Below are 24,176 nucleotides of genomic sequence, written 5' to 3' on the forward strand. Positions count from 1 at the left end.
GGGGAAAAATTTGCTTTGGCCACATACCCAGCTGTGCTTGGGGCACCATATGTGGTGCCAGGGATCATATCCTCTCTGCTCTCATTCTGGCCCCAAATTTTCATTCAATACTTCTGTATTTTGTTATCTACTTGTTAAGCTGTGTCCCACAAGACTCAATCAGCATGTTGTTTCGTAATGGATTATAACTTGTCTTTCATATCCCAGACCCAACACTCAGGAGTGAAAAAGTTCCCATCTGGATTTAAAGCACAGACTTGGGATTGAATTTCCTGTCCTCTCTCCAAGGTGGGTTGTGAGGTCGTTCTCATCATCCCTTCAAGCTTCTGTAAAGTGGAGGTTCCTAGGGTTAATTAGTGTATTAAAAGGGAGAGTGGAAGAACTCCTTAAATGGAGGCTAATTACTAATTGGACCGATGCTTTTCCCTTTACTAACTGGAGACATGGTTTTGGTAATAGACTAGAAAGAAAAATATATAATCATTCCCCTGTACTTTTTACTGCCTTGATAGATGAGATCGTTTTGATCTCCTAGTTGAACTCTTGGCAGTGGGTAAGCATGATGTGCGTTTACCTTTGCTATATATAGGTGGATGTTGGGGGGGAGGACACACAAAGAGAGCCTGGCTCCCCTTGAGCCTTGATGCTCATGCAGGTGTCATGAGTACCCCCACTGCCAAAAATCAGGCCAATTATGCTTCCCCAGCCTCGAGGAATGTGGCCTGCACAGTTGAGCCTCAACATGACCTGCACAGGGTGGAAAGTGATCCCCTGTACCCAAGTTTTTCTGGGAGTTGGGGTTCTTGGATGAAGCCAGGTTATGCTTTTTGGCAGGGAAAAGGGGAGGACGCCATTTCTGTCTCAGTTTTACTATATTTATTTGTTTGGTCTCATGGGTTCCAAAGAAGAATCAGGGATGTCGCCATATTTGATGATGGCATTGAGTGAGAATGGGGACCCCCTTAGGTGCACACCCCAAAGTGGGAGATGGGGTGTAGGGGGACTCGAGTGCAGAGCTTGAGTGGCTGTGCAGACCTGATTCTGGGGCCTTCTCAGGCTGCTGGGACTGGGGTATTTCTGCGCAAATAAGAGCTGGTTGTGATATCCCCCAGGAAAAGAACTGTGAGAGTGGGTGGTACCTTGCTTCTGGTACTATCAGACCTTTGGAGCTGGATCTGGGCTGGTGAGAACTTTCTCTTCCCAATCCTGATCTTAGTATCATGACTTTTGAAAGCCCAGCACTTAGGGGGTCCTACCCCTCTGCTGCCTACTTCAGAACCTTGGCCTCTGACTGCCCAGGGTGACTTTTAGTGATACAAAGCAGCCCATTCTCTTAGCACTATTTCTACTTGCCTTCCTATTCCAAAAAAACAAAAACAAAAAAACAAACCTGGAACTGGAGCGACAGTACAGCAGAGAAGTCACTGGTCCTGCTCATGGCTGACTTGGGTTTCGATACCTGGTGCCCTATAAGGTCCCCTGAACCCTGCCAAGTGTGATCCAGGAGTCAGCCCTGAGAACAGTCAGGTGTGGCCCCAAAGCAGAAATGACCCTGAAAATGGGCAGGATGTGGACTTTGGACTTTCTTTCTTTTTTTGGTTTTGGGCCACACCCATCGGTGCTCAGGGGTTACTCCTGGCTGTCTGCTCAGAAATAGCTCCTGGCAGGCACGGGGGACCATATGGGACACCGGGGTTCGAACCAACCACCTTTGGTCCTGGATCTGCAGCTTGCAAGGCAAACGCCACTGTGCTATCTCTCCGGGCCCGACTTTGGACTTTCTGTCCTTTGGAACAGGTAGACTGAAGTGGCCCAAGAAGCCTCTGAGTACTTGTATCAGCCAAGCCCATAGCGTAGGCTGGCTGTTCTTCCTGGTGTCCCTTTAATTGCTTCCTGCTTGTCTCTGTTCCCTGGGGCTTATCTGTCCCTCCTGGGAACAGTCTGTTCGTGCCTATGCCTATGGCCACTTGTGCTGAGAATTGGCAGCGTTTGGGTTATTCCTGGTTCTGCACTCAGGCTTCACTCCTGGTGGGCTTTAGGAAGTGGAAGATGTGGAAGATCAAAACCAGGTTGGCTGTGTGCACATCAAAACGTTCTGCATGCTTGCTATCATTCTGGTCCTTTTTTTTTTTCCTGATACTCCCTAATAATCCTATTATCTCACTTCAGAACTTTATTTGTCATGAAACTCTTAAAATTCCACCTGGTGTGTAACTTATCAGAAAAAAACGATCAAACTTCACTACAAGGAAATAGCTGGCCTTCATTAGAACAGTCCCGGGTAGAAAATACTTATTTTTGTGTGCCTGGTACCAGAATTGCCTCTTTCTTTCAATATACTTGTTTGATCTAGGCTTAGTAGCCTCAGCTCAAAACAGAATATTTCAGGTGATTTAAACTCTAAAAAGGATTGAAGTATCTGTTTCCCCCATCATGTGCCTGTTGATTTGATACAAGTAGTTTAATAGAGGTTTAACCCCTATTGAATATATATGCCTGGAGAAATAATCTTAATTCTGACTCATGCTATTTACAGTGTTTGCCTCCCCCAGCTTGCCAGTAGTAAGGCCTGAGCACCATCGGGTGTGGTCCAAAAAATAAAACCAAAAAGAATAGAAAGGAATTGAGCTGGGCAAATACTGCTAGGAATGTGTTCTTTGAATGCTTTTCAGAAGATCCAAGGATTGGGGAAGAGGCTGGCCTTGTCTCCCCAGAATAGAAGGTGCTCTGATAGCAGAATTCTTAGGAAGTACTTTCTCTTTCCCCCTTAGGGTGTGGTGCTAGGTTTTTTTCCCCCTAGAAACTGGCACTGTCCTCTGCCACTTTGTGTGAAATCTAAAGACCCAAAACCCCGTGCTGCTGTCCTCCCGTGTGGATGTGACAGTAGTGGGCTCAGGTTCCCCTCCTCATTCCACCCCAAAACTTTTCTCACACACTTGAAACTGTTTTGCAGATGATTTGTGAAAGGGTTTTAAAAACCTCTCGGTATTCTTGCCAGGCTGTCTTACTGCTCCAGTGGGGCCTGAGAGATTGTGTAGGGCTTAAGGCCCTGCTTTAAGGTACCACAAGGTGCCCCCAGCTCTGCTGGCTGCACCTTGGAGGCCCCACAAACGTTGCTCAGGCCCTGTTGGCTGAAAGGCACCGGGAAAGGTTATAAATCAGTCCAGTGAGTGCAGACTCAAAAATGTCTCAGCAGTTCACATCTCTCCAGAGACCTGTGTCTCTCTAGAGACCCATGTGGTCCTTCTCATTCCCAAGGTGTAAAAGAGTAGAACAAGAAAAATAGCCCACCCTCCACCCATTTTATCAAATCTATAAAATAAAATTAAGTTAGTGCATCTTTTTGGTTGTTGGGCTACATCTAGTGATGCTTAGGATTTACTCCTGGCTCTGAGCTCAGGAATCACTCCTGATGGTGCTCAGGAGACCATATGGGAATGCAGAGATTGAAAACAGAACAGCTGTTGGGCCCGGAGAGATAGCACAGTGGCGTTTGCCTTGCAAGCAGCTGATCCAGGACCAAAGGTGGTTGGTTCGAATCCCAGTGTCCCATATTGTCCCCAGTGCCTGCCAGGAGCTATTTCTGAGCAGACAGCCAGGAGTAATCCCTGAGCACGCCGGGTGTGCCCCCCCACCCCCCAAAAAAAAGAACAGCTGTTAAGATTGTTTAAGATTGACATTTTAGGGGCCGGAGAGATAGCATGGAGGTAAGGCATTTGCCTTTCATGCAGGAGGTCATCGGTTCTAATTCCGGCATCCCATATGGTCCCCCGTGCCTGCCAGGAGCAATTTCTGAGCCTGGAGCCAGGAATAACCCCTGAGCACTGCCGGGTGTGACCCAAAAACCACACACACACACACACACACACACACACACACACACACACACACACACACACACACACACACACACACACACACACACACACACACACACACACACACAGATTGACATCTTAAATTGAGCTCTTCCTTGTCCCCCAAGAATCCTAAGAACTGAGCCTGGAGCCAGGAATAACCCCTGAGCACTGCCGGGTATGACCCAAAAACCACACACACACACACACACACACACAAAGATTGACATCTTAAATTGAGCTCTTCCTTGTCCCCCAAGAATCCTAAGAACAACTTACAACAGTTCAGCTAGTTTGAATGCACAAAAGTATGTCCCAGGGCTGGGATCAGGAAGATAGGACATTGAGAAATGTGTTTGCCTTGCACACAGTTACCCGGGTTCAACCCCTGGAACCCTATTTGGGTCCTTGGTCATAGAGACAGAAATAGGCCCTGAGCACACTCAGGTAGGGGGATCCCAAAACTCCTCCGAAAAGAAAAGAAATTGGGGGGCATTGAAGCACTAGTACAGAAGGGAGGCCACTTGGTGCGTGGCCAACCTGAGTTAAATTCCCATTACCCCATATGGTCCCCTGAGCCCTGTCAGGAATGATTTCTGAGCATAGAGCCAGGAATCAGCCCTGAGCCCAGCCAAAACAAAAAGAAAAGAGACCCAGGCACCAGTTCCCATCCCCTTGTCTGCACTAATTGATCTCTAACTCTGTTTTTGTTTGTTTGTTTTTTATTTTGTTTTGTTTTTGGGTCACTCCCAGCAGTGCACAGGGGTTACTTCTGACTCTACACTCAGAAATCGCTCCTGGCAGGTGTGGGGGACAATATGGGATGCTGGGATTTGAACCACTGTCCTCCTGCATGCAAGGCAAATGTCCCACCTCCATGCTATCTCTCCAGCCCCTGACTCTATGTTTCTAATAGTCATAATCATGAGCAATGGCAGCATCCACATGATCTGAAGCCTTATTGTTTGCAGGTGTGTGATGCATTTCTGGCTGAGCCATCGTCACCCACAGCTTCTGTGACAAATATCTGTGTCCTGAATCTCTGCACAGAAGACCCACCTAGACCCACCTGAGAGGACTCCTCAGTTTGTCCCTTCTACTGCACCCCCTCCCACGGCACCTTGGAAAGTTTGGAGGCCTTGAGGACTCGGGTACGTGCATTACGGCGACAAGTGTCCAGCGCTCACAAGACTCTCTGGACTCTCTCTCTCTTGGCTGCTCTGACCTCACCTGGCAGGCACAGTCACTGCTCAGCCCCTCGGCTAATGCCACAGGAGAGTCAAAGCCCCTTGCTTAAACTAGAGCAGCCCCCTCTTCTACACCCCTCCCTGATTTTGTCCTGAGAAGTGGGGCTCTCCTGCTGTGGCATTGAGTTCTGCCGTTGACCTGGGCACCGAATTCATTCTGAACTAGCGACCCGCGTGGTCGTGAAGATCTGAGGGGGGGTGCACAGCAGTCATGCTAGGACAGGGGCGTTGCTGAGCTGTGGGGCTGCTTCCTGAGTCTCAGGGGTCTGTGCCTATTCTGTTTTTGTGTCATCTTTTGGGGCCCCGATGTTCTCCGATAACGCCCACTGCCCCGACTGTGGCCAGCAGTGGTTCCCCAGCCTAGAGCTGGGCCACTGGCTGTACCAGACAGAACTGGTAGAAAACGAGTGCTACCAAGTCTTTTTGGACCGTATTAACAGGGCCGACTACTGCCCTGAGTGCTACCCTGATAACCCCGCCAACCGGAGCCTGGTCCTCCCGTGGTCTTTCCCACTGGAATGGGCACCCCAGAACCTCACCCGGTGGACCTTTGAAAAAGCCTGCCACCCCTTCCTGCTGGGTCCACCCCTGGTGAGGAAAAGGGTCCATGATTCCCGGCTTGCTGGTCTGAACCCTGCCTTGCAGCTAATCCTGACCAGAACGGACAAAACCTTGAACAAGAAACTCGGCCAGAGCAAATAGTTTCTCTTGAATAGTCACCGTTCTGGAAGTTTCTAGAGACCTTTTTTTTGGTAGTAGTAGTAGTAGTAGAGGCAGCAGCAAGCTGATAAAATGGTTGCTTGCAAAAGCAAGTCCTTTGGGGTTTGGTGGGGTGGGGCAGGACTCCCTCAGTCTCTGTCCAGCATATTTTATTCATTATGACTTGGAGCTGTGTCCCAGCCAGGCTGGAGTATAAGACCATTTAGCCTTTTCTTTCTTTCTTTCTTTGTTTCTTTCAATTTTTTTTTTGTTTTTGTTTTTGTTTTGTTTTTTTGTTTTTGGTTTTTGTGTCACACCTGACAGCGCTCAGGGGTTACTACTGCCTTTGCGCTTAGAATTCGCTCCTGGCCATTTAGCTTTTTCTTCCTAGGAGGTGCCACAACCCAATTGACATGAGGCAGAGTAATCCCAGGGGCTTTGTTTTGATATTTCTGGCCCCCTGACTTTGATGGGGGGCCACATCCTTAAAATAGCTGGGTTCTAGATGATTCCAGCAAAACTACTTGGCCTTTTAGCAAGAAATAACATTGTGGGGCTAGAGAGACCATACAAGGATTAAGGCACTTGTCTTGTAAACAGTTGACCCTGGTTCATTTTATAATCCCAGACAACACAGAAGGTCCCCTGGATGCCGGGTATGACCTCAAACCCTCCTAACATTGTTATATATGTTCTCTTTCTTTGTTAGTAAATACAAGATTTATCTAAGCATAATAGATGTGTGACTTCTTTCTAAATGATGTTTATTCTCATGGCCTCTCTCTGGCCCATCCTCCATATGGCTGTGACATTTTTGCTAAGTAGTCACTGTCTGAGAAATCCCACTCCCCCGGAAGTGTTACCAAAACTGCAGAAATGCTGCCATCCACACTCTGGGTGGGGGTTCCTGAGCTTGGGCAGCCTCTCCTGGACAGTGAGGGGCTGCACGTCCTCACTTGGACTCATATATAGCACCAAGACCTCAGGTGCTTGACTCCTCTTGAATAGAGCCCAGGCTGTCTTTGCAGGGCAGTGGCCTCATTCCAGCCTCGCCTGGTTTATGAGAGTTACAGAGCTAATTGCAGTATTGAGAAATGGAGGTAGGGTGTAGGCTACAGACCCATTTCAGTCATTCCCCTCAAGAGATGGGATGACTTGTGTGGTCACAGAGCCCCGATCTTTCTGTTCTTCCCTCAGTTCTCACTGCAGCCCTTTTAGTCCCAACACAAAGCTAGACTGAAATTTTCTCTCCATTTTAATTCTTGGCCTTTTGTGGGGTGGAGAAAATCTTACTCAAAAATCTCTCACGGGCTGGGCGGTGGCACTAAAGGTAAGGTGCCTGCCTTGCCTGCGCTAGCCTTGGACAGACCGCGGTTCTATCCCCCGGTGTCCCATATGGTCCCCCAAGCCAGGAGCAACTTCTGAGCGCATAGCCAGGAGTAACCCCTGAGCGTTACCGGGTGTGGCCCAAAACCCAAAAAAAAAAAAAAATCTCTCACAGATTGCTCCTAGCCTGGCCTGCAGAGAGCACTTAACTTTGTGTTCCTCAGAAGTCCAGGGCAGTGGGGGAAGGTGGCAGCAAGGTGCCTGCACCCAGTCACGCCTGTCAGATGTGAACCCTAAAGCTGTCTGTGTATGATCTGTATCCCCAGATCTGCCCTGTGTCTCACGCTGGAAATTTCTTGCCTGTTACAATTGCCGAATAAACTCTGTGCACTGCTGAAACGCATTGAGATGAGTTAGTTTTCTCGGGAAGTGCTGGGATTGATGGTCCTTTGGTATTTGCACGAAGCCTAAGAAGCGTCACCTCTGGCCTTGTAGAAGGGGTTCTGCTGCTATAACGAACTCCCCCCTTTCCCACTCTCCCCCACCCCCGCCTTTGAATGAAGGGGCATTTTTGTGGGTTTGTTTTTTTTTTTTTTCTGTCAATTTTCACATCACGAACTATGAAACTCAACAAACAATACAAATGCCTTGATCTCTGGACGGTTTGATGCTTATCTTGGTTTTTGTTTTTGTTTTTAGGTTGCTCTGGGCCCCCAGGAATCTGTATTTTATAAATAGACCTCTGAAGATTATCATACAAGGGTTCCCCTGAGCCTAGTTTGCCAACCCAAAAGTAGGTTTAGTTTTCTGATGGTAAAAGAAGGGGGGCAGGTTGGTGACGATCATCCTACTTTGGATATCAACTGAGAGGTTTAGTTTGTGCCTGGGGAACCTTATTGTTACTTCTGGTTATAACTTCCCTTTCTCAGTTTAGGCAAGATACAGGACTATTCTAAGACTCCTCCCAGACAGTTTTGTTCATTGGCCATTTATATCGTGGGGCCGGAGCGCCAGGCAGCAGAGAGAGCACTTGGCCTGCATATGCGGCTAACGGGTTCAAGTGGCACCCCATATGGTTTACCAAGCCCACTACTTAACTTTGGAGCACAGCCAAGTGTGTCCTCATAAATAACATAAATGACTGATGGGCCAAATATAGGCAAAAAGACCTATTTTAATCTGATTTGTACTTTGGAGGCTCAGAGATAAGCCACTTACTTTACACTGTATTTACTGGGTCCAGTTAGCTGGATACTATTGCAGGTCATTTTAGAACATTCCCTTGTTTGTATCTACACATCCTCAAAGCCCGACATCTATTTAAATTCTCACAGCAAATGGTGGTGGTGGTGGTGGTAGTGGTGGTGGTGGTGGTGGTGGTGGTGGTTTCACCCATTTGGGCTCGAGAGAGCACCTTACTCTCGGCTCTCAGAATGGGGAAATGTTTGTCATTTCTCAAAGGAGGTTCCTAACTACTGGCTCTTGATTTACTGGAAGAGCTGATATTATCTGCTTCCAGTGGGCTAGGAAGAAAATACCTGTAAGATGGCAGGGGTGGGGTGGGGGGTGGTACAGGGCTAGCTGTGACAGACCTGTAAGAAATGAGTGAATCTGGCAGGCAAAGGTCCCCAAAACCAGTGTGTGGCCTCTAGCCCCATTCATAGAACTCTCCGGAATCCTGTGGACACAGTTGCAAGCCACTTGTGACCAAGGGAGAAAGAAGCTTCTGTCCCTTTCTGCTGCTGCTAAGTCATCGGGGCCTTTGAACCTCCTTTCATGCCTAACCGTGACACAGATGGGGTCTCCACCAATTTTCCTCTGACTGTGACCCTTCCAGGTGGTGACATCTCAGTTTGGAGGGTTGAGGCAGGCACAGATGAAGAGAGGGAGATCACAAGGGGATTTGAGGCTGCCTGAGGGAAGTCATGACCATCCATAGATGCTCAGAGATTCTGGCTGAGGCTAAGATGGGACAGGACGTGCAGTGGTGGTTCAGAGTGATGAGTGACTCAAGTTGCATGTCCTGGGACTTCCATGACATACTTTGAAGCAAATGGAAGGTTAGTGCAGAGATATGGCAAACCCACATTCAGGGGGCTCTGGAGTCCCCTGACTCCATCCATCTAGCTCTGGATGCTAGGAGCATATTTGGCATCTTGGTTCCAAGCTTTGGGGAGCTCAGCCAGCCAAGTTCAGATCCTGATTTGCCGCCCTATGTGCTTCTAGGCATGGTTTCCTTGTGTATATGGTGGGAGGGACCAGATGCTGCCTCAAGATTGAAGATTATAGGCTGGAGAGACAGAATAGCAGAGGGCATTTCCCTTGCATGTGACCAGCCCAGGTTCAGGAGTGGTTCCTGAGCATCATCAGGTGTGCTCCCCACAAAAGATGGAAGGTTAGAAGGTCAGCACCTCACTGCTCAGAATATAGTGCTTAGGTGGCTTCCAAAACAAATGGAAGGTGCTCCCTGTGTGGTTTCTCCCCTCCTAAGCGGGGCTCCAAGTCAGCTCTGAAAGATTCTTAACACTTGAGCCTGAATTGGGCCCAACAAGCTCTCTATTTGTGTGACCCTCCCAGGCTTCACTCGGCCATAGCGCTTCACTGTGAGTACTTCACACCTTATTGGCTGTTGTTTTCCTTGACACCTTCCTACAGCTGGGCCCCGCTGGGCCCCTGCACATTCCTGGATTTCTGCTGCCGACGTCTCTTCTCCCTGGTCTCTCGAGACAGATGAGAGGCCTTGGGGATGCAGTGGAGGTTGGGGGGAATCTCGTACTACTGCTCACCATTTTTCCAACTGGTTGTGTCCAAATGATGGGAATTCTGGCCAAAGGCGGCTTGAAGTAGGAAGTTGGGGCAGGGCTCAGCTCGCCTTAATGAAGCTGAGGACTCATTTCTAGAGCTGAGTATCAAAACATCACCCCCCCCACCACCAAAAAAAAAAAAAAAAAAAAAGAAGCAGGGCCAGAAGCAAGCAAAGGCTCAGGCAGTAGCAGCCATGGGCCTGGCACCACTCAGAATGCTCCAAGCACTCAGCTAGAAATGGGCTCCATCCAGAACTGCCTGATGTTCCCCCAGTCACATTTGCCTGTGTAGGCAGGTGTCAGATCCACAAACACCAGCCAGTTCTGTTCTTTTGTTTGTTTTGATTTTGGGGTCCACACCTAGTGGTGCTCAGGGCTGACTCCTGGCTCTGCACTCAGGAATCACCCTGGGAGTGCTCAGGGAACCTATGGGATGCCAGGGATTAAACCCAGGTCAGCTGAGTGCCAGACAAGCACCCTCCCCACTGGACGATCACTCCAGCCCTCTGAAGTTTTCATGTGAGGCTCCTCAACTTCCCATAGGGAAAGCACCAAATGGAAATGCCTTCACATCATTCATCTTTTTTAGCGGTGTGGGGTTGGGAGACTTGGATAGTGCTTGAACGAGCCCTTGAACGGGCCCCTTTCTGATCCCAACTGGGGTGATGTGGGTCCACCTTGGCCCCTGGGGTGTAATATTGGTGGGGCTGGTATATGCTGGGGTTCATGAATACCATACTGGCTGGTGCTCAGGGAGCCATAAAAGGCTGGATGAATGAGAGCCTAAGCCTCACCCTATACCTATATACCCTATCCTCTCCCCCATCCTTCACTCCTGATGTTCATTTGTAAAATTTTCTATGAGCTCTGGCCCTACAGTTTCTTTTTTCTTTTTGGTTTTTCGGGCCACACCTATTTGGTGCTCAGGGTTTATTCCTGGCCAAGGACTCAGAAGTGCTCAGATACTGCCCCTGGCTTGGGGGGGACCATATGGGATGCCAGGGGATTGAAACGAGGTCCTTCTTTGGCTAGCGCTTGCAAGGCATACACCTTACCTCTAGCGCTACCTCGCCGGCCCTGGTCCTACAGTTTCTTAACTAGCAGATAACTGCTTTTCTGCTGTCTTCACAACTTTGTGAAGCTGTCATTGCTAAATAAAATACAATGCAGTGAAAGGCTGTTAGTTATGTCATTTCCTGATGCATAGAAACGAGGCATTCTCGTCTTTGCTTCATAAAGAGTTATTTTTTACTTATTAACTCCATAAACAAAGCAAGTTTCAAGTCAGTTACCTCCATATTTCACAAAAGAAGCTGTGAAAAACCATCCAGAAAGGGGCTGAGAGAAAATCATGCCTAGCGTGTGCCTGATCTATATCCCATTTCCAACACCCCATGACACTTCCCCTGAGCATCTCTGGGTATGGTCTTGGAAGCCCCCAACAGTTGTGGAGTGGCCAGGATAATTCTCAGACTGCAAAACAAAAACCCCACACTCCACCCCAATCTGGTGTCCTTACATGGCACCGTTGCCTGATTGGCTGAGAATCACCATTAGGCTAGTTGAGAGCCAACACCAAGGAAAACCAGAGGGCAGGGAGCACCCCAAGTGCTCTTTATTGAAGGCTGCCATGATTGATCTCTGTTAGGTGAAGAGAAACAAGTGTGATGAGGTGCCTGTCACAACGTCTCACCCACACTGGCACATCATTGGAGGGCAGGGGAAGGGGCCATTACAGCAATGTCAAATTCACATGTCTTTTTTTTTTTTTTTTTGGTTTTTGGGTCACAACCAGCAGTGTTCAGGGGTTACTCCTGGCTCTATGCTCAGAAATCGCCCCTGGCATGTACAGGGGACCATATGGGATACCAGGACTCGAACCACCATCCTTCTGCATGAAAGGCAAACACCTTACCTTCATACTATCTCTCTGTCTCCAAATTTACTTTTTTTTTTTTTTTGGTTTTTGGGCCACACCCGGCAGTGCTCAGGGGTTACTCCTGGCTATCTGCTCAGAAATAGCTCCTGGCAGGCACGGGGGACCATATGGGACACCGGGATTTGAACCAACCACCTTTGGTCCTGGATTGGCTGCTTGCAAGGCAAACACCGCTGTGCTATCTCTCCGGGCCCAAATTTACATATCTTAACATGGAAGGGGTACCCCAGCGATTAGCCCAGATCTGTTTTCATTTGGTGTTTCTCTTCTCTAGCAAAGTATCAGGAAGGAAATGCTGCTGAAAAGAAACAGCTCGCACCAAGAAAGCGGAAATGGGCATTTCTTCATGCTGCGAATAAAAAGTCATTTCATATTTTTCCCCTTTCCTTGTAGTTACTGTATTGTGCCTTAATGCTGGGTCTGCAGGACGCAAGAATCTGTTGGGCTGGGGGACGAGAAGAGAACGAGATCTCTGCCCAAGGAAAAGTAGAGCCTAAACTCGGAGCACCCCAAGTCTGAAGAGCTAGAACACAAACATGGCCAGCAGAGAACTTAGGGAGCCTCTGGAGGGTAAGACCAGTGGGGTGTCCCCAGCTCTGTGTCTGCGCCTGGGAAATATATTTCACTGCCTGATGGTCTTTGATTTGATGCCAAATTATTTTGCCCAAAAATCAGGGCATGTTTATTCTGTGAAACTGGTATTAAGATTGCTGGTATAAATAAACACCAGTGATTGGTGATTATCTGGTAAAACACGGTAAAAAATCAGGCACTATAATGGCTATGACTATTCACCAGGATTCAAACCACCACTGTCCCTCTTGGGTTGGCTGAGTGCAAGGCAAATGCCCTACTGCTGTGCTATCTCTCTGGCCCCCTGGTTGTGACTAATCTTATGCCTTCATATTGCCATATTTTTTTTTGTTTGTTTTTTGTTTATTTGGGGGGGTGGCCACACCCAGCAGTGCTCAGGGGTTACTCCTGGCTATCTGCTCAGAAATAGCTCCTGGCAGGCACGGGGACCAAATGGGACGCCGGGATTCGAACCAACCACTTTAGGTCCTGGATCGGCTGCTTGCAAGGTAAACACCACTGTGCTATCCGGCCCCCATATTGCCATATTTTATGTAGTGCCAGGCCTAATTAAAAAAATTCCTATTCTTGGGCTGGAGAGATAGCATGAAGGTAGGGCATTTGCCTTGCATGCAGAAGGACAGTGGTTCAAATCCCGGCATCCCATATAGTCCCCCGAGTCTACCAGAAGCAATTTCTGAGTGTAGAGCCAGGAGTAATCCCTGAACGCTGCCGGGTGTGACTCCCCCCCCTCCCCCAATTCCTGTTCTTGCAGCTGGAGTGGTGGTGCAAGCGATAGGGCATTTGCCTTGCATGCACTAACCTAGGACGGACTGCGGTTTTATCCCCCAGAGTCCCATATGGTCTCCCAAGTCAGGAGCAGTTTCTGAGTGCATAACCAGGAGTAACCACTGAGCGTCAGCAGGTGTGGCCCAAAAACAAAAGGAAAAAAAAATTCTGTTTTTGAGACTTCAGTTATAGGAACTTTTAATTTGGAATGAAATGATGCAGCTTTCAAACATGGGGTGGGGATGGCACTTTTTGTGTGTGTGTGTGTGTGTGTGTGTGTGTGTGTGTGGTTTTTGGGTCACACCCGGCAGTGCTCGGGTTATTCCTGGCTCCAGGCTCAGAAATTGCTCCTGGCAGGCACGGGGGACCATATGGGGCGCCGGAATTTGAACCGATGACCTCCTGCATGAAAAGCAAACGCCTTACCTCCATGCTATCTCTCCGGCCCCCTGGGGATGGCACTTTTAGTTACATTTTCTAAGAGCCAGGAAAAGCATGTGCTATAAGAGACCTTTGATTAATAGAAAAGATGAAATTTAAATTCTTCATCCTGGGACCAGAGCAGTAGTACAGTGGGTAGTTGGTATACTTGCCTTGCAGGCAGCTGACCTGGATTCAATCTCTGTCACTCCATAAGGGTCCCCAGAATCTTGCCACGATTCATTGGCCCTCCCAAAAAATAATAATGAAAACCAGGTTCTTCATCCTGGAGGTCAGGATTCTAACTCAGCTCTAAAGCGCTAGTCTCGCATATGTGAGGCCCTGAATTCTATTGTCAGCACAATAAATAGATGACTACTAAAATTACTGCTTTTAGCACAGCAGTAGAGTATTTGCCTTGCACATGCCAACCCAGATTCGATCCCTGGCATCCCATATGGTCTAGCCTACTAGGTGTGATTTCTGAGTGCAGAGCCAGGAGTAACCCCTTAGTGATGCTTGGTGTGGGCCCCCATGCAATAAATAGATATATAAATAAAATTGCTGCTTTCCAGGAGGACAAGTTCAATTCCTAGGACAACATGGTCTTCTGGGCACTGCAACTATGTTGGAAGCAACTCCCAACATAGCTCGTGTGGCCCCCAAATCACATATGTATTTGAGAATGTTTTTTTAATGTGTAAAAGTAAAACAATATTAAGGAATCCTGAATAGTTAGTTTAGAAATGCGAATTTGAATAGTATTTGTGAATTCTTTAATTGATTTCTCTCTTTTTTTGTGTGTAGACAGCTTGGGGAGCAGTGCTAGAAACCACCAGGGTTAGACCCAGGGTGCTTGGAGATCTATGGTGCTAGGGATGGAACCCAGCACATTCTGTGCCAGCCATGTGTTCTGACACAGACACATTTTTAGTCTCTCATTGGCATTTCTTAACAAATAAAAGGGGAGAAGCACATCCAAATATCACAGCCACATCTAAAATCATGGTAGTTCCCTGGCCCCCAAACCTACATGTGTTCACCATCCCTGCTGTATTTCTTTTTCTGGTTTTTGGGCCACACCCAATGATGCTCAGGAATTACTCCCAGCTCTGTGCTCAGGGATCACTTTAGTGGGACTTGGTGGACCAGAGGGATGCTGGGAATTGGACCCGGGTCAACCTCAACCATGTGCAAGGCCAGTGTCCTCCTTGCTGAATTGCTCCAGCCTATTTTTGCTTTTCCCATCTTCTGGATGTTTTCAAACAGATGAAAGTCAAGATAAAATGAGTGCCATGTACTTAACAAACAGCCTAGTCAACTCTACAGTACTCCATCCATCGCCCCCTCAGATTGGAATAAAGTCCAGGTATCACTTTGTTTTAGCCAGAGATACCTAAATACTCACCTCCAACTAAAGTATAATGTTCTGGGTTTTTTGTTGTTGTTGTTCGTTTTGGGGCCACACCCGGTGATGCTCAGAGGTTACTCTTGGCTATGTGCTCAGAAATTGTTTCTGGCTTAGGGACCATATGGGACCCTGGGGATTGAACCTAGATCTATTCTGGGTCAGCCATGTGCAAGGCAAACACCCTACTGCCGTACTCTCACTCTGCGCCCCCCCCCCCTTCGTTGTTTTTTTTTTTAAATCTAAGGATTGGAGAGATAGTCCAGGAGTTACAGAGTAACCAGTGGCACCTCATGCCCCTTAAATATTGCTGAGCGCAGCCCAAGAGGCCCCTTAGCTGTAATCAGGGTGGCACAGAATCCCAGGCACCACAGGGCGTGAGAAGCACTACATACTTGAACTCTGGCATTGAACTACCAGGACAGGCCACTGGGGCCTCCTGAGCACTGTATGAGATACCTCTATCAAAATTAATGTAGAGCAGAGGTCTCAAGCTCAATTTACATGGGGCCACAGGAGGCAAAGTCGGGGTGAGGCAGGGACGCATAAGGGATTTCGCTTACCGAATATTCGCAATAAAAAATCGCATTAGTAAGAAAAAAAATCGCAAAAAAAATCGCATTAAACATTTGCATACCCCGAACGGAACTGCTCGGGGTATGCGAATGTTTTTTTTTTTTGTTTGTTTGTTTTTTGTTTGTTTTTTTGTTTTTGGGCCACACCCGGCATTGCTCAGGGGTTACTCCTGGCTGTCTGCTCAGAAATAGCTCCTGGCAGGCACAGGGGACCATATGGGACACCGGGATTCGAACCAACCACCTTTGGTCCTGGATCGGCTGCTTGCAAGGCACACGCCGCTGTGCTATCTCTCCGGACCCTATGCGAATGTTTAATGCGATTTTTTTCTTACTAATGCGATTTTTATTGTGATTATTCAGTAAGTGAATAATTGCGAATACTGCGATATTTGAAGGCCGGCTGCAGGCCACAAAATATTGTACAGAGGGCCGCAAACGGCCCGTGGGCCACGAGTTTGAGACCCCTGATGTAGAGTATTAATTACTCTATTACCATAGTCCCCCAAGTAGATCCAGGAGTGATTCCTGAGTACAGAGTGAGGAGAAAGCCCTGAACACAGCATGGCCTCAAAACCAAACAAACAAATTTATCTCCCATAATTTAGCAAGTGTAAAAATGTAAATAAATTTCTTTTTTCTTCTTTTTCTTTTTTTTTTTTTTTTTGGTTTTTGGGCCGGCAGTGCTCAGGGGTTACTCCTGGCTGTCTGCTCAGAAATAGCTCCTGGCAGGTAGGTCCTGGGGGACCATATGGGACACAGGGATTCAAACCAACCACCTTTGGTCCTGGATCGGCTGCTTGCAAGGCAAACGCCGCTGTACTATCTCTCCGGGCCCGTAAATAAATTTCTTAAAATCAAATATCTGGCACTCATGTTTTTCTCATCTCAATATTATTTTGGTAATATTTTGTTCAACACCAGATATATAGGCCAAAGAGATGGTTCAGCAGGAAAAGCATTTACCATACATACAGATGGCCCAACTTTGACTCTATAGGGTCGTACAAGCCACCCCAGGAGTGATCCTTGAGTACTAAACAATGTGTTCCACAAGACATTTGCTTGCTGAGTCTCAAGTCTTTCTTATTAGGTTATCTTTTCTTTACTACCCCTTACATTTTTTTATTTTGCTTTGACAATTAAATTTTTTTCATTTTTAGTTTTATCTTGGGGGACCATATGGAATGCCAAAGAATGAACTTGAGTTGGTCATATACAAGGCAAACCCCCTGCCCACTGTCCTATCACTCTGGCCTTTAACATTTACCTTTATATCTTGTCATTATTATTTTTTTTTTTTTTTTTGGTTTTTGGGCCACACCCTGTGACGCTCAGGGGTTATTCCTGGCTATGCACTCAGAAGTTGCTCCTGGCTTCTTGGGGGACCATATGGGACGCCGGGGGACCGAACCGCGGTCCGTCCTAGGCTAGCGCAGGCAAGGCAGGCACCTTACCTCCAGCGCCACCGCCCGGCCCATATCTTGTCATTATTATTATTATTACTGTTACTAGTATTATCTTGTCATTATACTACTACTACTACTACTTTTATTTTGGGGGTCACAGCCATCTATACTCAGAGCTTACTCCTGACTCTGTGCTCTCTGGAATCACTCTTGGTTGGGCGTGGGGACCCTTAGCAGTGCTAGGATGGAACCCAGGTTGGCCATGTACAAGGCTGGGGCCTTCGCTGCAGGCCCATTGCTGGGGCACTTTTTATTTTTCTGTTTTGTATTTTGGGTCACACCTGTCAGTGCTTGGGGGTTACTGCTGGCACTGCGCTCAGGAATCACTCCTAGCAGTGCTCAGGGAACAATTCAGCATGCTGGGGATAGAACCGAGACAGCAAGACAGCACCCTCCTCGCTGTGCTATTACTCTGGCCCCCTATGTTGTTAATTTCTTATTGTATCAATAAGAAATGGGCTGGGCCCAGAGAGATAGCACAGCGGCTTTAGCCGATCCAGGACCAAAGGTGGTTGGTTTGAATCGCGGTGTCCCATATGGTCCCCCGTGCCTGCCAGGAGCTATTTCTGAGCAGACAGCCAGGAGTAACCCCTGAGCATTGCCGGGTGTGACACAAAAACAAAAACAAAAAAAAAAAGAAATGGGCTTGTTTTTTAAAATCACCTTTAGGGGTAAGTCAAGAGAAAGGACATCTGGGGCCGGGCGGTGGCGCAAGAGGTAAGGTGCCTGCCTTGCCTGCGCTAGCCTTGGACGGACCACAGTTCGAACCCCCCGCGTCCCATATGGTCCCCCAAGCCAGGAGCAACTTCTGAGCGCATAGCCAGGAGCGTTACCGGGTGTGGCCCAAAAACACAAAACAAAACAAAAAAAAAAAAAAGAAAGGACATCTAATGTATTTTTTTTGTTTTTGTTTTTGGGCCACACCCAGCAGTGCTCAGGGGTTACTCCTGGCTGTCTGCTCAGAAATAGCTCCTGGCAGGCACGGGGGACCATATGGGACACCGGGATTCGAACCAACCACCTTTGGTCCTGGATTGGCTGCTTGCAAGGCAAACGCTGCTGTGCTATCTCTCCGGGCCTCATCTAATGTATTTGTATCTGTTTTGTTTCTTCATTGCAAAATAAGATATATGCAGTGTGCATAAGAATTCGTTCATAAGTTTTGTTTTTACTATAGTCAGACCCTCCAATGGTCTGAGGGACAGTGAACTGGCCCCCTGTTTAAAAAGTTTGAGGACCCCTGCTTATATACTACAAAAATGTACAGAATTACTATATTCAAGATTCTTGTTAAAAATTCACAATAGGAGGGCCCGGAGAGATAGCACAGCAGTGTTTGCCTTGCAAGCAGCTGATCCAGGACCTAAGGTGGTTGGTTCAAATTCCGTTGTCCCATAAGATCCCCCGTGCCTGCCAGGAGCTATTTGAGCAGACAGCCAGGAGTAACTCCTGAGCACCGCCGGGTGTGGTCCCAAAAAAAAAAAAATTCACAATAGGGAACATTTATTCCAACCTCACCTTTTCTTTCCACAGACTCTCCAAAGGATTCAGAAAACATGTCACCAACAGACTCAGAGGCACAAGAGACAACAGACCCGGCTGGAAGTGGGGGCGAAGCTCAGCCACCAACCTCCTCCTCTGATGCCCCCAAAGACCCCCAGCAAGAGACAGAAATAGGCCCTGGAGGTTCAGATCCAGAAGATGATCCAGAGAGTCCAGATGGAGCAAGAGAGGGAAAGTGCTTGAAGCACAGCCCCGAGGTCGAGGCCGAGGATGACCAGGTGGACCAGCACTGCAAACCTCAGCTCACGCCGGAAAATCTGGGCCCTGAGCTCTCAGAGCCAGAGGGGGTGGAAAGAGTAGAGGAACTCTTAGAGAACAGCCATGCAGTACCCACTGAGGAAGTGGGGTACCCCTCCAGAGAGGTGTCCTTGGCCCAGAATATCCATCAGGCCTCTGGTCCCCACTCAGGCCCTGAGACCCAGGAGACACTGCGGCAGCGGCGGCCAGTGCCAGAGACAGGTGAGAGAAGGTACCAGAAGCCTACGGTCAGTGCCGAGCTGGGGTAGACCTCGCCAGTGCAGGCTAAAGGCCTTTGGGCCTCTCCAAGGACAAAGAGATAGGACCAGCTGAATCAAGAACTTGACTTCCTTTTTAGTTACACCTGGTGTGCTCTGGACCTACTTCTAGCTCTCCTGGTGTTGCTTGGTGGACTAATGAGTGCTGGAGATCAAATCTGGGTTGGCCTACTTGCTCTATGATCATTCCAGCTCCAACATTAAGACTTTATTTATTTATTTTTTCTTTTTTGGTTTTTGGACCATACCCATCATCGTTCAGGGCTTACTCCTGGCTCTGTGCTCAGGAGATCACTTCTGGCAGTGCTCAGGGGACCAGATGGGATGCTGGGGATTGTGCGAGGCCAGCACCTTCCCTGCTATGCTGTTGCTTTAGCCCCAATCAGAACATTTCTTCATGGCTATAATGGTAGGGCAGAGGTTTAGCTGCTCCCTTGCATGCAGCCAGTCCTGGTTCAATCCCCACACCACCCAGTTCTCTAAGCACCATGAGTGGGGTGTGAGTGACCATCTCAGCATTTCATCTGATTCTTCTAAGTTGCAAAAAGAACACAAATGATCTGAGAGACTATTTTACAACATCAGGAAATCCTCAAATGAAACTGTAGCACGGTATTATTGATGTGTGATCTGAGAATGATACTGATTTGTTTTATTGTCTTGTTTTGTTTTTTTTCCTTTTTTGCCAGAAGCTGAAAGTCATCACCAAGAACCACTAAAATTCAAAGAGAATAAAGATGAGAGGCAGGATGCCAGGAGGAAGATGAACACCAAGGGTCTCTTACGCTATGGTAAGAACCAAAGCAGTTTTGGACATGCAGTGTGGACTTGTAGTCAGACACCCATAAGAAGCACAGCTGGTAAACTCAGTTTTCTGGGGCCTTCTGTTTGGTTTTTTACTTTTGAATCATATCTGCCAATGTTTGGGGGTTACTCCTGGCTCTGCACTAAGGGATCATTCCTGATGGTACTCACTGGATGCTATTGCATGCCAGGGAGTGAATCCAGGTTGACCATATGCCAGACAAGTACCCTCCTTGCTGTCCCATCGCTCTGGCCCCTCCTAAGGCATTTTTAACATAATATTCATATGGCTTTTAGAAAAAAGGTCTGAATGTAAGGTTTTTTTTTTTTTTTGTAATAACATCTTTATTTAAACACTGTAATTACAAACATGATTGTAGTTGTGTTTCAGTCATAAAAAGTACACCCCCCTTCATCAGTGCAACATTCCTACCACCAATGCCCTCCATCACCCTCCTCCCAACCCCCTCCCTGTATTTGAGACAGGCATTCTACTTCTCTCATTCATTAACATTATCATGGTAGTTGTTAGTGTAGTGATTTCTCTAACTGCAGTCACCACTCTTCATAGTGAGCTTCGTATTGTGAGCTGGTCCTTCTGGCCCTCATCTCTGGGCATTATTACAATAATGTCATATTTTTCTTAAATCCCACATATGAACGAGACTATTCTGTGTGTATCTCCCTTTGACTTATTTCACTCATGTCCATCTATATATAGGAAAATTTCATGACTTCATCTCTCCTGACAGCTGCATAATAGTCCATTGTGTATATGTACCACAGTTTCTTTAGCCATTCATCTGTTGAAGGGCATTTGGTTGTTGCCAGATTCTGGCTATTGTATGAATGTAATTATGTTCAAATAGAATAGATGAGATTTAGGGGAATTTTCTCTTTGGGATTGTGGCTAATGATTTGGTTACTCTGAACCAAATGAGGAATCCTAAGAAGTAAAGGCTTTTCCTAACCTTAAAAAACAACAGGAAGGGGGGCCGGAGAGATATCACAAGGTAAGGCATTTGCCTTAGGCACAGAAGACCATATGGCATCCCATATGGCATCCCATATGGTCCCCCAAGCCTGCCAGGAGCAATTTCTGAGCATAAGCCTGGTGTAAACCCTGAGCGCTGCTGGGTGTGACCCAAAACAAACAAACAAACAAACAAAAAACAACAACAGGAAGGGGCCAGAGAGATAGCATGAAGGTAGAATGTTTGCCTTGCATGCAGAAGGATGGTATTTCAAATCCCAGCATCCCATATGGTCCCCCAAGCCTGCCAGAATCAATTTCTGAGCGTAGAGCCAGTAGTAACCCCTGAGCGCTGCCAGATGTGACCACCCCCCCCCCAAAAAAAAAAAAAAAACCCAGGGGCTAGAGCGGTGCCACAAGTGGTAAGTTGTCTGCCGTGCCCACGTTAGCCTAAGATGGACCAGGATTCGATCTTCCACCATCCCATATGGTCCCCCAAGCCAGGAGCAATTTCTGAGCAAATAGCCAGGAGTGACTTCTGAGCATCACCGGGTGTGGCCCAAAAACCAAAAAAACAAAACAAAACAAAACAAAACCAAAAAACCCAACAATGTAAAACTAAAAGTTTTGAGTGTTCAAGTGCCTTTTTTTGTTTTGCTCTTGTTTTTGGGATACAATCAGCATGGCTCAATGGGTTACTCTTGGCTCTGCACTCAGGAAATACTCTGAATTCAACAGGCTTGGGGAGTCCTATTGGTTGTGGGATCAAGCCTGGGTCAGCAGTATGCAATGCAAACACCCTCCCCACTGTGCTATTATTGCTTTAGCCCCAAAGTGCCTTTTTTAAAAAACTCTTTTCCTTTTAGGAAAATTGACCCTTTCAGGGAAGACATGCCCTTGAGGAACAGGAAGGCTCTCTGGAGCCTATTATCAATTAGAGCAACATTTCACCTTTTTTGGGGGGGATCACACCTCTCTATGCTAAAGAATCGCTATTGGTGGTGCTCACGGGCCCATCTGGGGTACCAGGGACTGACTCAGGTCTGCCACCCTCTAGACAAATGCCCTCTTATTCCTCCAGCCCCCAGATTTTAACTTTGTTTTTTTTTTTTTTTATTGTAAGAATTTATTCAGGAGACAAAATTGATTTAACATATTGAGGTAAACTGACATACATAATATAGTAACCTAACCTAACCTAACATATAATTAATATAATATAATAATACATGTAAGTCAAAGAACATTTCTAAATAAAACAATTTTTTTTGATCATCAGATTTTTTTTGTTTGTTTTTGGGTTTTTTGGGTCACACCGGGCAGCGCTCAGGAATTATTCCTGGCTCTATGCTCAGAAATCGCCCCTGGCAGGCACGGAGTACATATGGGATGCCGGGATTCGAACCACCGTCCTTCTGCATGAAAGGCAAATGCCTTACCTCCATGCTATCTCTCCGGCCCCGTGATCATCAGATTTTAACTTTTAACCAAGATATTGTATAACCAACTGATGCAATCTAAAAATTAGAGGAATAGTATCTTTTTAGGGTATGGGGGTTTTGCCATACCTGGCAGTGCTCAGGCACTACTCCTGGCTCTGTTCAGGGCTTACATCCAGTAGTGCTTAAGGGGCCCTCTGGGGAGCCGATTGCACTCTGACCAGCCACGTGCAAGGCCAATGCCTTCCCCCTGTGCTGTCTATCTGGCCCAGAGAAAACTTTTCCTGGCAGAAAGTTGGAAGAATTTAGGTGCATGACCTTCTCTCAGCAACATTGTACAGTCACTCTCATTTTGTCTTTCTTGTTTTTATTGTTTTGAGGTTACACTCAGCAATGCTTTGGGTTTCCTCCAGGCTCTGTTCTCAGGAATAACTCCTGGTGGTACTCAGGGGGACCCTTCGGGCTGCCAGGGATGGAGCCTGGGTCTGCTGTGTGCCTGTCCCCTGATTTTTGTCTTTGATCTCCTGTAATAGGTTTCACCCTCCTGGTTCTGGTTGCAGCCGCCTTCTTCTTCAAAGTCTTCTATCTGTCTTCGGCCCAGCAGGCCGTCAGCAAACCAGCTCTGGAGGCCTTTTTGGTGCAGTTCAGCCAGTTGCAGGAGAAATATCCAGGCCAGAGCCCCTTCCTGTGGCAGAGAGGCCGCCGCTTCCTTCAGAAGCATCTTAATGCCTCCAAGCCCACAGAACCAGCTACTCTGCTCTTCACCGCCGCCCGAGAGGGCCACGAGACCCTCCGCTGCCTGAGCCGCCACATTGCCGACGCCTACACAGCAGCCCAGCAGCTGCCAGCTATCCGCATCGATGGCGCCACCCGTGCAGCACAGGACAGCGACACGGTCAAGCTGTGGGTGGACCTGGAACTGAGTGCAGGCTTCGAGAGCGGCCAGAAGGCAGCCGTGGTGCACCGCTTCGAGTCCCTGCCTGCCGGGGCTACACTCATCTTTTACAAGTACTGCGATCACGAGAACGCGGCCTTCAAGGATGTGGCCCTGGTGCTCACCGTACTACTGGATGACCAGACCTTGGCGACCAGCCTGGGCCCTCGGGAGACGGAAGAGAAAGTGCGGGATCTGCTGTGGGCTCGTTTTACCAACTCCAGCACCCCCAGTTCCTTCAACCACATGGACAGTGACAAGCTGAGCGGGCTGTGGAGTCGCATCTCCCATCTGGTCCTGCCTGTGCAACCTGTATCACGGATTGAGGAACATGGGTGTCCGGTTTCCCTGAGCTAGGCCCTGAGCGGGGTGCAGGAGGCCAAGTGGCCAGCTCGACTTCTGAGCTAGGGAGAACTGTCAGGCCAACTGGGAAACTGATCATTTCCCTCCCTTTCCTGCCTTTGCATCTCCTTAGGTTTAAAAAATGTCTACCTGGCTAGCCAGCCTGGGGGAGGTCTTTATTAATAGTACCCCCAAAGCATTGCACATTGCACAGTTATGTTTCCCAGTGGGGCCTGCAGTACCCTTTGAGGGGAAAGGGAGAGTTTAGACTTGAGATTAAAAACAATTCAATTTGAGTCCCTACTGCCAATGGTGATTTTAGGAGAAATAATTTTTTTCTGTAGCACATGTTTAACTATTTTCTCAGAACTTATTTGAGTGACCTAGTTGTGGGATGATAGAGCCTGTGCTAATTTGCACTTTCAAATGATAAGGAAATAGGATTCTCAGTACTTCGTTTAAAAACTGCTTTTCTTCCGTTAATGAGCTAAATGAGAAAA

General features: G+C 47.6%; 2 protein-coding genes across 2 annotated transcripts; both read left to right on the forward strand.

The window, feature by feature from the left end:
* Positions 1-4,689: 4,689 nt before the first annotated feature.
* On the forward strand, positions 4,690-23,972 carry LOC126013423 (torsin-1A-interacting protein 2-like). Its single transcript, XM_049776518.1, has 5 exons — positions 4,690-5,008; positions 12,266-12,442; positions 18,640-19,128; positions 19,874-19,975; positions 22,934-23,972. The coding sequence occupies exons 2-5, from the start codon at positions 12,409-12,411 to the stop codon at positions 23,689-23,691; spliced, it is 1,383 nt and encodes a 460-aa protein (XP_049632475.1). The 5' UTR covers positions 4,690-5,008; positions 12,266-12,408; the 3' UTR covers positions 23,692-23,972.
* TOR1AIP2 (torsin 1A interacting protein 2) lies at positions 5,007-6,071 on the forward strand. The gene has a single exon (XM_049776626.1). It carries the CDS (start codon positions 5,411-5,413, stop codon positions 5,804-5,806), a length of 396 nt encoding a protein of 131 aa, XP_049632583.1. The 5' UTR covers positions 5,007-5,410; the 3' UTR covers positions 5,807-6,071.
* Positions 23,973-24,176: the final 204 nt, after the last annotated feature.

This window comes from Suncus etruscus, chromosome 7 (genome assembly GCF_024139225.1).
Source record: "Suncus etruscus isolate mSunEtr1 chromosome 7, mSunEtr1.pri.cur, whole genome shotgun sequence".
Taxonomy (NCBI): Eukaryota; Metazoa; Chordata; class Mammalia; order Eulipotyphla; family Soricidae; genus Suncus; species Suncus etruscus.

What these genes read in the sequence shown, in the direction of transcription:
- TOR1AIP2 (XM_049776626.1), top strand. Translation starts at nt 5,411, where the DNA reads ATGTTCTCCGATAACGCCCACTGCCCCGACTGTGGCCAGCAGTGGTTC.
- LOC126013423 (XM_049776518.1), top strand. Translation starts at nt 12,409, where the DNA reads ATGGCCAGCAGAGAACTTAGGGAGCCTCTGGAGG. An exon ending in ACTTAGGGAGCCTCTGGAGG is followed by an intron (nt 12,443 to 18,639) that starts GTAAGACCAGTG and finishes TTCTTTCCACAG; the next exon opens with ACTCTCCAAAGGATTCAGAA. An exon ending in GCGGCCAGTGCCAGAGACAG is followed by an intron (nt 19,129 to 19,873) that starts GTGAGAGAAGGT and finishes CTTTTTTGCCAG; the next exon opens with AAGCTGAAAGTCATCACCAA.